This window comes from Myotis daubentonii, chromosome 2 (assembly GCF_963259705.1).
Source record: "Myotis daubentonii chromosome 2, mMyoDau2.1, whole genome shotgun sequence".
Lineage (NCBI taxonomy): Eukaryota > Metazoa > Chordata > Mammalia > Chiroptera > Vespertilionidae > Myotis > Myotis daubentonii.
Genome location: NC_081841.1, coordinates 78,692,542 through 78,704,620, shown reverse-complemented (window position 1 = coordinate 78,704,620; position 12,079 = coordinate 78,692,542). Strand labels below are relative to the sequence as shown.

Here is a 12,079-nt window from a genome sequence, read left to right as displayed (position 1 = left end):
GTTGACTTTTCCCTTGAGAACAACTGACTGGTCAGATATAATTCTCTTTGGGTGCAACCAAGTTTGACCAAACAATCTAGATCCCACCTTTCTGAAAACAGCTATGTGATTCCTTGATGTAGTGAACCCAGGTTGCATTGATTCCTCACAGCTAAAATTAATCAATCTTTGAATTGTCATTGTCTTTAAGAGACCAGATGAGGTGTCCAGAGATCACAATGTTTTTGAACTATTTAAATATACTAAACTTATTTTGTTGAGTATAAAACACACAATAATTATCCTAGTGTTATATTTTCGCATTGTTATGACTATCTATGTGAAAACAAATGACTTAGACTCTAACGGCATGCTGTTGGCATGCATACTCCCCAGTCCCAGGATTTCCAAAACAAAGAAGTACGTCAATGGGACTTTTGTTGTGTTCCCTAAGGATTTGTAGATTTAAAAATATTCCTACTGGCATTAAGTAAAAGAGTGACTCAATAATATATCCTTGTGAAAAAAAAATCTGATTTATTGGAGAACCAAGATGGCGGCATAGGTTAACGCCGGAGTTTGCTGCCTCGAACAACCACTTCAAAAGTGAAACCAAAAAACGGAAGGGACATCACCCAGAACCACAGGAACGCTGGCTGAGTGGAAGTCCTACAACTAGGAGGAAAGAGAAACGCATACGGACACTCAGAGGAGGCGCAGTGCTGAAGTCAAATTCTGAGGTGCGGAGTGCGCGGAGCGGGCTGGTGGCGGAGGGCGCGGTTGTTGTTTTCAATCGGGAGGGAGTCGCAGACTCTGAGCACCAGATCCGGGCGAGTCTTTAGGGACCCAGACTCAAACGGGAGAAGCGGGACTGTCTGGCTTCGGTCAGAGCGAGTGCAGCTTTCTCTCCAAGCTTTGCAGTGGGTGCTAGGACTCAGAGAGGCAGAGCCCCTTGGGACAGAACTGAGAGCCGCCATAACTGCTCTCTCCGGCCCACCCTGTTGATCCTGTGCGACCCGCCCTACCCAAGCCCTGCACAGAGGCATTTACTGGATAGCCTCAGGCAAAGGCTAGATTAGCACCTCCCTAGAGGACAGAAGTTCTCTCACTGCTGACATAGTTGATTCTCATAGCCACTTGGCCTGGAGGTCAAACCCTCCCTGGAATTAGCTACAACAATCAAGATTTATCTATAAGACTGCGAACAAAGACCACTAGAGGGTACACCAAGGAAGCATAACAAAATGCGGAGACAAAGAAACAGGACAAAATTGTCAATGGAAGAAATAGAGTTCAGAACCACACTTTTAAGGTCTCTCAAGAACTGTTTAGAAGCTGCCGATAAACTTAATGAGATCTACACGAAAACTAATAAGACCCTCGATCTTATATTGGGGAACCAACTAGAAATTAAGCACACACGGACTGAAATAACGAATATTATACAGACGCCCGACAGCAGACCAGAGGAGCGCAAGAATCAAGTCAATGATTTGAAATGCGAGGAAGCAAAAAACACCCAACCGGAAAAGCAAAATGAAAAAAGAATCCAAAAATGCGAGGATAGTGTAAGGAGCCTCTGGGACAGCTTCAAGCGTACCAACATCAGAATTATAGGGGTGCCAGAAGATGAGAGAGACCAAGATATTGAAAACCTATTTGAAGAAATAATGACAGAAAACTTCCCCCACCTGGTGAAAGAAATGGACTTACAGGTCCAAGAAGCGTGGAGAACCCCAAACAAAAGGAATCCAAAGAGGACCACACCAAGACACATCATCATTAAAATGCCAAGAGCAAAAGATAAAGAGAGAATCTTAAAAACAGCAAGAGAAAGAAACTCAGTTACCTACAAGGGAATACCCATACGACTGTCAGCTGATTTCTCAACAGAAACTTTGCAGGCCAGAAGGGAGTGGCAAGAAATATTCAAAGTGATGAATACCAAGAACCTACAACCAAGATTACTTTATCCAGCAAAGCTATCATTCAGAATGGAAGGTCAGATAAAGAGCTTCACAGATAAGGAAAAGCTAAAGGAGTTCATCACCACCAAACCAGGATTATATGAAATGCTGAAAGGTATCCTTTAAGAAGAGGAAGAGGAAGAAAAAGGTAAAGATACAAATTATGAACAACAAATATGCATCTATCAACAAGTGAATCTAAGAATCAAGTGAATAAATAATCTGATGAACAGAATGAACTGTTGATTATAATAGAATCAGGGACATAGAAAGGGAATGGACTGACTATTCTTGGGGGGGAAAGGGGTGTGGGAGATGTGGGAAGAGACTGGACAAAAATCGTGCACCAATGGATGAGGACAGTGGGTGGGGAGTGAGGGCGGAGGGTGGGGCGGGAACTGGGAGGAGGGGAGTTATGGGGGGGAAAAAAAGGAACAAATGTAATAATCTGAACAATAAAGATTTAATTTAAAAAAAAAAAAATCTTTCAGAATCCACATCAGTTATTGACTTTTATCTATTTACTTTCCTTTCTTTGGGAATTTTTCTGACTTGACCAATTTGATTTTTTTTATTTAAATTCTTTATTGTTTAAGGTATTATATGAGTCTCCTTCCTCCCCACCCCCCCAACATTGACATATTCCTGGCCGCTGCCACCCCTCAGAACATGCCCTCAACCCCCTACTGTCTATGTCCATTGGTTATGCTCAGATCTCAAAATGGACAAAGGACTTAAATGTAAGACAGGAAACCATAAAAGTCTTAGAAGAATCCATAGGCAGCAAAAGAGCAGACATATGTCATAGCAATATCTTTACTGATACAGCTCTTAGGACAATGGAAACTAAGGAGAAAAAAACAAGTGGGACTACATCAAAATAAAAAGCTTCTGCACAGCAAAAGAAACCATCAACAAAACAACAAGAAAGCCCACTGCATGGGAGAACATATTTGCCAATGTTATCTCCAACTTGAATTTTTTTAATAGTTCATGGCAAAGGTGAAGAGGATAATATCTAAAATATATATCAGAGAAAACATGAGATATAGGGATAGAAGTGATAAAAGTATATAACAAAATGGAATGTAATAAAGGAGGTAATTAAAGAAAAGGAAAACTGAATTTATCAATTATATTCTACTCCAACTTTTACATGTTATCAAAATAATTAAAAATATAAACTTGCTGCAATATCAAGGAGGGAACTGAGAAAGTTAGAAACAAGCTGAATAAAACTAATTGAAGGAGAAGGAGCAGATTTATTAATAGAAAGTTAAGAACAAAATGGGGGAAAGTGTTGGTAAATGAGAGTGAGATGAAAAGTATTCAATCTATAGAGACCAAAAGACTATGGTCTAATCCTATTATTATAGATAGGAAAAATTACCAAAGAGATTAATAGTCTTCTTCAAATTTAGAAACTGGCTTAGGTAAAAAGACAGCACTAAAAGCAGCATTATTTTATTGTTGTTTTTTACAGTACACCAAAACTATAGGTTAATAACAAGGACCATATGACAATCAACAGAATCCTACCAAACAACCACTACAAAATCCAGAAATCATACTGATTTTACATAGGTACTCAACCAATATTAATAGTGAATTTTTTAAAATTACACACACACACAAGAACTAGCCAAAATTAAAGAAATAAATTAAAACATTTTAAACTTATTTAAGCATGCACACTTTTTTTACAAAGTGATTTTATAAAAATAAAATAATAATGTGCCTTTTTAGTGAGCAGTGAAATAGCCTTTCACATGGTTTGCTGTGGCTTTAGTTAAAAAAATACAGCCAAAAATTCTCGGCGTGTGAGTTGCACTGTCATTGCAAATTGCAAACCTGGAGCATGACCATCTCAAATTGTCTCACGCTTGGTGGCACAAAGCTTCTTTGAATCACTGGCTTCCTCCTTATGAAACCATAATATATTCTGTGAGTAGGAACTCATAATGTGATAGTCATAACCAAGAGAACCTGCATGAGCTGTCAGATTATGGAACTAAAGTCAAACATCCCAAGACTAAACAGCACCATTAGAGATTTTCCAGAAGTTTTTCTTAATCATTTAATCTGAACACACCAAAATGCTAGCTCACAGGCCTAAAATAAGTAAATGTATGAATGCAAAGAAGTAAGTAAAAGAGTCATTTTATGGAGCTCTTTTTAAAAATCATATACATTGCATAAAGAGGAGTACGTAAAGGAAGAGTATTAAACAAAAATACATAAGGAATGGCATCGATATTATCCAAATGAAGAGAATCAGAATTTAAAATCACTATTCATTCCCCTAAGTTTGCAAGTAGAAAGAAGGACTTACTGTTTTGCTGATTAATGTTACAGGGGTCCACCATAGGAACATGAACAGGTGCAAAACAAGTGGAGGAAACTCGCCAAGCATTTGCATGAAGTTGTGGTGTGCCTTCTATCATGCCTGATGGAGAACTAGAAAGCAAAGATAATATTCATCTTAGTCTCTCCCATTCCTTTCATTTGTTCATAGTCTTTAAATGTTGAAAAAATGATGTTATTTTTAATTTACAAAGAAATTTTAGAACTTAAAATGTTCTATTATTTAAAAAAATATACATGGTATTAATTTCCTATTATTAAGACTTTACAATGTGTCAAATTGTGGACATACATAGTTTCATTTAATAATCAGCCTCATGGAAAAAATAAAATAAATAAAATAAAGTAAAAATGTCTTTATCCCCCTTTAGAAAGAAAGCAAAGCAGAATCTCAGATAACTATTAACATTCACTCAGCTGATAAGTGTCATAGCCAAGTAGCCAAGATTCAAATCCAGTTTGCATCACACAACCAAAATAATAATCTGTGTGTGGTTTAAAGTATATGAAAAACAAAGAGCTAGGTAGCTCACATGATTCCTTTCAGCGTAGAGACAAATGTCCCAAAGAATAAATAGTCTAGCCCTGCCAGTGTGGTTCAGCATCAACCTGTGAACCAGGAGGTTATGGTTTGATTTCTGGTCTGGGCACATGCTCAGTCCCCAGTAGGAATTGTGCAGGAACATCATTGATGTTTTTATTTCTCTTTTCCTCTCCCTTCCTCTCTGAAATCAATAAAATATATTTTTTAAAATAATAAATAGTCTATAATTCTGGTTTAATATTTCAATTTCCATTATGAGGTCTGAAATGCCTGAAATACTGAGGTTCCATCATGAAGTTGCATAAACAAACCAAAAGAAAATTGAGGAAAAAAATGGTATAAAAGGCACCCTTCATCCAAACTTGTGAATTTCTTCAATTCCCCTCAGCAAATCGAAATGGAAGAGAAACAGCCACTTTTCTGAAGTCAGGCTTATAAACCACAACAATGTTCAATAGCCAAACACTAAAATGCCCCCTCCAGCAGCCATCAAGATTTACTAACTCATCAGCCAATATTTTGTAAGTGACACTCCCTCTTGGACACTATGCCATCTGCTCTCAAAACTACTTAGGTTGGACCAAGTCTCCTATAGGAAGCTTTGACTAAGTAAAACTTCACTAGCACAAGCCCTAACTGCGTTAATTGCTAAAACATGGCTAAATGGTAGCGTGGGCTTTATCTTGGCTCTCTGTAGTGTCCTAATAAATTAAGTGCTTTGGTTATTATTAAGCTCAGACACCACTAACCATATGGAGCTTCTCACCACAATGACTGAAAAAAGAGAAAAGAAGGAGCTGCACAAGTCATGCCAGCATGCCCAGCCTTGTCCCCACCCTTTCCCCTTTTCCTTCCTTTTCTTATTTCCCAAAATCTAACCATTCTGAAATTGTAAGACGTTATAACAAACACCTAATCCAAAATCTCATTTTGTTCAAAGAGAACACTGAAACTCAAAGAAATTGTATGACTTGCACTACTAGCTCTTCCCATTCTTTCCCTTCCTTCCCTCTTCATTCCTACGAAAGACAATAAAATAGGTCAAAGTGATGGGTGTAGTCAGGGTTCCCAGGAGGAAATGACTCAGAGCTTGACTCTCTTATCTCACTTAGTTCACGTAAAACAAGAAACACAATAAATGATCAGGAGAGTAAATGTAAACCCATTTATTTACTGCATTTTATTTTAGAAAAGAACCTTTGGCCTATCATAACTTACCATAACAAGGCAAGCAAAATAAATTGTTAAGTAATTAATATTTTCCATTCCACTGTGTTTGCAGATTCTCATTTGCTTTTGTGAAGTACAGAATTTTGACTGCTTATGCTTGGAAAGCCAAACAGTGTTAGAAAGTTATCTCTAACTGAAATATTATCCTGCACTGTTATCACGCCTCCGTGTTTATACATGGAGGAGACTGGTGCCTGAGGAGGAGGGAGACAGAGCTGCCATCTGTTAAACAATGACTGCTAACCCCTCTGATAAACAAGGAAGAGAAAGAGGCTTAATGTCTCTTCTGCACATCTTAACCAAGCCACTAAAATACCACTTGTGAAACAGAAGATATGTATAAAGGTATCGATATCCTGACCTGCAAATAAATGAAACAAACAAACAAAAAAACCTAAAATGAATTTAATCACACTGGAGACAAGATAGAAAATTTCTTTTGAAATTTAAATTTTTAAAGGCCAGTTCTCCTTGCCCATTCTAATTCTCTTCTTGGTGCTCCATTAGAAGTCTGACCTCTGTGCAGTTCTACGATCTACTACATATGATAGTCTATGCTAGTTCCTAAGAATACAAGGATCAAGGATGTGATTCTTATTCTCAAAACCCTCAGAGTTTTAAGTGAAAACCAGGCTCATAAATGACAGCTTTTCATAGTGACAGAGACAAAATCAATTTTGTCTGGTGTGATATGAACTCGCTTTTTGAAGCAAATAATGTCTGAGTTGGGTAGAAGTATAAAAAAGGAGTTCATGAGAAAGATTAGGAGGTGGAAAGAGCCCTAAGCAGGAGGAATACACAGAAGGGTTTATTTAAGTGGTATTTGGAGAACAGCTTCTCCATAAAACATTCCTGCCTACTCAGCCCACACTCACCTACTCAAACTCCCTGCTGTGCTTCTAGCCATGACTACACAACTTAACTCTTTAAAATTACCTCAGTCTTTATGTATGTATTGTTGATTAACACCTGACCTGGAACTAATTATTTCTTAAAGGTTGTTATCTCCTCCCAATCTGCAACAGCCTCCTTGAGGATGAGAGCCTATCAAACTACTTCACCTGCCCACCATGCTTCACACTAACGCTCCGAGCATTTGCATTAAATTATCCACTGTGTAGGCGAAAGTGCTTTGTCGTTACAAGGAGGACAAATGGATTTTATTGCTTTTCTTCTGATTAAGCACCAACTATCACAAAATCCAATTAGCTGAGACGCCAAAGTGTTGCTTTAGAGGTGTCACTCACACTAAATGATATCAATATTTTTAAAGTATAATTTACTATTGTTGCTACCAAATGATATTAAGATTTAAAAAAAAAATACTGTTAAGGTTGGTTGGTGGCAGGAGAAAGTATAACAGGCAGTTATCCTCTGGGTTATCCCATAAGCTCTGAGTCACCCTATCTAAACTCAAAGCCCAGCTCCACTCTATTTGAGCTAAGTGACTTTGAGCTATTTATTTGCCACCTTTTGGCCTCAGTTGGTTTTCTTCTCTATAAAACCAACTGATGCGAATCTGTGGATTGCTGTAACATTTAAATGTGATGCTCCATTTGAAGCCCTTGGAACATTGGTGACTAAGCTATCTTATGGTTAAACATTTTTACTGAAAATATTTATATCCTCTACATCACTAGCCATTACATCATGCTAGTTCTACAGAAATCATACTTACAGAAAATCATCCCTTATGTTCCCATTAAAAGTGCCACAGAGACCTAGTGTTCTTCTTTTCCATGTACTGGTGAGCTGAATATAAACTCTTTCCCCATCTATAGCAAACAGAATCTTTAAGCCAAATGTGGTTTTTAGAAGGATAAATAAGGATGACACTGTTTGAATTTCAACAATTCCTGCAGGAAAATAACATACGTAAGTCAGCCTTGAGATGTATACGCAGTACAGTATTCTGAAATGCTAGCATGCAACACCAGGACTTTCCTTCCAAGAGACTGGGACGTGGGGAGGCAGGTTCCCAGTTCCCGCCCTTGGGCTCCAGGCCCAATTTTTGCCACCTTGTGCCTGCTTTCTTTCCTCCCATTTCCTTTCTGTCCCTCCTTTCTGGATCCTAAGCTAATATGTTTAATAGATTGTCAGGTACACATGTAGTTTCAGTTGTCAAACATCTCATGGCGGGGTGGACAGTCCTTAGACATTTGAAAGCTGATCTCTCTTCCTCAACGTGTGTGTGTGTGTGTGTGTGTGTGTGTGTGTGTGTGTTTCCCAAAACTCCTTATGATCCAATAAGGAAGTAGCACTTTCCCCCAAAATTCCCCTTTCCCTTGAGCCTGACAGCAAAAGGAGGAGCACAGCACTTGAGAAATAGCTTATATGAAATACCTTTAAAGACAAGAAACTTGTGTTTAAGACTAAACTGATGACTTTTGCCACCAGAAGAGTTGCTCCCGTATCTCTCATGATTTCTGCCATCATCTGATCACCAAACCCAGAAATCTGAGAATCATTCTTTGATCATTTCATCCTTTTTTTGCATTCCTCCAACCAACCCCAATCTAATCCATCACCAAGATCAGACCATTTTTTCCTAAATAATTTTTTAAGCAATCTTCCTCTTTCTATCTCTATTGTTACTGCCTTAGGTCAGTTCTTCTTCCTTCTTTGCATGCCCTAAGTTAATAACATTCTATCTGTTCTCCATGTTAGTTAGGAATTCTGACATTGTTTTAGTATTCTCTCCCCCCGCCCCCCGCAAAAAAACAACAACAACATATCAGCCTCCTCATTAAAACTGGCTATTTATTTTGGTTGAACCACATACGATTGTCATTTTTATTCATAAAAATTGGTAAAATAATGATTATCTCATATTCAATTTTATATCAAGTTCAATTTCTTAGCATGACAATCAGTAGAATGGCCATGTAATTTCTACAAACCGGGACATTTCTGGGTGTCTCATCCCCACCTATTTCCCTATTTTCATCTCTGGATATCCTCCATTTACCCTCTTCAGGCTTCAGCAATGCCACACTGGCTATAGTTCCCCCTAAACATACTGCAGAGTTCCACATCTCTTTGCTATGCATGGAACACTTTCACCTTCTCTTTCATCCCAGCAATCCTCAGTTTTAAATGCTCAATGAGGCCTCACCTCCTTCAGAACATTTTCCTGACCACACCTGCATACCCCACCCCAAGGCTGGGAGAGTTAAACTCATTTAGACCCCCAAAGTCCCTATGCATATCTTTGAGTTTATTGTATGCTATATAGGTGGCTGTTTGCTCGTATAGCTCCCCTTCCAAACTCTAGGCCACGTAATGCTAGGTAAACACTAGGTCCCATAAACAAGGTGGTCTTTACTGTGTCCAATTAAGGATCTGACAACACAAAGACACTCAAATTTTAGGATAGGCAGCCAATGGGAGAAGTTTCCATTTAGGTTGTTTTGTTGTTTTATTGTAAAGAAAGTACTCTGTTAGCATTGCTTCTTACCATTCAGATTGAAGCCTTGGTTAGGACTGGTGAGGATTTGTCCTCCCCGACTAAGGGTCACTTGTTTATCAAAATCATCATCCAGAATTAGAGTTATAGACTGAAGACAGACCAAGCCAAGATTCTGCATAAAAATCAAATAACCAAATAAAGAGATGAGAGAGATAAAGAGACATGGAAAGAAACAGGAACAATAGAAGAGAAAAATGAGAAAGGGGCATGAAAGAAGGGGAGGAAGGAAAAAAAAAGAATGCACATAAATAAGAATTTCTGATATGTAGAAGGCATAAGTAATATTATATATTAATATTATATATTACTTATATAATAAAGTAATTACTATATAATCCATTTCATGTAGTCCCATTACTAATAAAATATGTCATTGTATAGTATATTAAAATACCATATATACACATATATTTTATATAGAACATTAAATAATGGTTTTAATTTAGTTCCAATAATTATGTTTTTCATAGCTATAGTAAAGTACCTCTCTAAATTCATATAAGTGACATATTAGACATAAAAGTCAATAAAGAAAAAACATAGAAAGTAATGATTCTATGTAGAAAGCTTATTCAGACTCTAACATATGGCAAAGGAAAAAATCAAACTGGGGGGGGGGGGAGCAAATAAAGTGGTTGAAAATTTTTACTGGAAATAACCATTTTATATTATAGTGTTGGGAGCTATCGGAGAAACTGGCCTAGTCAAAGCCATCTTAAGAACAATAAGTTTCTGGTAGTAACTCCTAGTTACCAGAAACCACGGCAAAGCCATCTTAAGAACAATAAGTTTCTGGTAGTAACTCCTAGTTACCAGAAACCACGTACGTCCTGCGGTTTGGTCAGCAATTAAGAATCCGTCACACACCACTTGTCACACACCACAAGCAAATAGCTGCCACTTGCTGATAGGCTATTACCATAAGCTTTGCTACCCACCCCTGCTACCCACCCCCGTCCCTGGAACAATATATATTCTGCCGCTGTAAAAATAAAAATTTGAGGCTTGATCAGACTCCTGTCTTGCCTCCATTTCTTCGCGTCTCCTATCCTCTCATTCCCTTACAGGCACCTTCACGGCACCCACGTTGCATGCCCCGCGGGTCGGGGCATTATAGTAATGTTTTCTGAAAAATTTTGACTACCTGAGTTAGAGAGAGGAAAGATCCAGGTATCTTTATTTATAAATTATTGATGTGTTTATTTGAAGAAAAAACTTAAAATAAGTGTTCCTGTATGCTAAGAAATTGTCATATTTATTTAGAATGATATGAAACTTGACCAATCTTATAAAAATCATTTCTTTAAAATAGTGGTTTGGAAGTAACCAGAAACTTAAGTCTACTGTGTCATTATGCATGTAATGCTCAAAAAACCTATACCTACAAATATTATTTTTAAAAGAAAGAAAATGCCATGAAATATATATTTAATTTAAGACATATTTGTTCTCATACTTTAATATCTCTGGAATCAAGACACATCATATGGTCAATAGTATAACATTATCAACATTTTTTCTTTCTTTGCAGTACATAGAGAATGATGCATCTCAGCAATCAACGGTGTTTTATTTTTGAAGAAAATAATTATGCCTACTCATTACTATTCTTAACCTGGATATAAAATTGGAGTAAAAAAATGAACATTACTCTGGTCATTTTGAGATATTCTTACCTGCTCACAGTGAGCTTTCTGTAAGGTAATTGTGAATTTCTCCTTTCCAGTTGCTTTCACAAGGATATATTGACACATTCCAATAAAAGAATAATGTCGACCATCAAAAGTTGTAAAATGAGAATCACCTACAACAGAACATTGAACTACCAAAAAAAAAAAAAAAAAAAAAAGGAAAGAAAGAAAGGAATAGAGAAGGAAAAGGAGGAAAAGAAATTATTTATTCTCTAAAAAGCAGGCCAACTTAAGGTAAATAATCATGTATCAAAAAAGTAGCTAAATGTTTAAAATTAGTTTGACAAACTTACTAAATTATGTTATTCAATTTAATTTAAAGTTTATTAAATGATAGCTATTTCACATATGTTTTAAGTTTTGTAATATCTTTACTATTTTAATAAGTTTGTACCAAAATTGACTGCTCAAAGCTATCATTTATTCAATTTTCCATTTAACCTCTGACTACCTGGATTTTTAGATGATTACATCTCTCACGATATATGAGATGACATCATAAAAATCAGTGCTATCTTGCTCCTTAATTTAAAAAAGAAACCTGAGGCATTTAAAAAAAAAAAAGTGTTAAAAAGATTACCTGGGCAGTCATGCTCAGTGCAGTTCCAAACGCCACCAACACATACACTTAAAAAAATGATAAAATATTAATCTACTGGTATAGAAAAACTGTATTGTTTGCATCAATATATTGATAAATGTACCAAAATATACAATGTTTATAGGCTCAGAATAATCTGACTTGAAAAAGCTCTCTGCAGAAGTCCAATTAACTGCTAAATTTGTGCTGGCCAGCATCTAAATTATTATTTGTTGTGTGTCATACTTAAAAGTC

The 12,079-nt window shown here is 36.9% G+C and overlaps 1 protein-coding gene across 2 annotated transcripts in view; it reads right to left on the bottom strand.

Moving 5' to 3' along the window:
- The window catches only part of OTOGL (otogelin like), a 156,158-nt gene that overhangs the window by 105,046 nt on the left and 39,033 nt on the right, over nt 1-12,079 (bottom strand). For both annotated transcript variants that reach the window (XM_059683705.1, XM_059683706.1), the window contains exons 14-18: nt 11,825-11,871; nt 11,230-11,375; nt 9,542-9,665; nt 7,763-7,940; nt 4,279-4,403 (exon numbers count right to left, since the gene is read on the bottom strand). In XM_059683705.1, the coding sequence (XP_059539688.1) occupies nt 4,279-4,403; nt 7,763-7,940; nt 9,542-9,665; nt 11,230-11,375; nt 11,825-11,871 (620 nt within the window). The remainder of the gene's footprint in view (nt 1-4,278; nt 4,404-7,762; nt 7,941-9,541; nt 9,666-11,229; nt 11,376-11,824; nt 11,872-12,079) is intronic.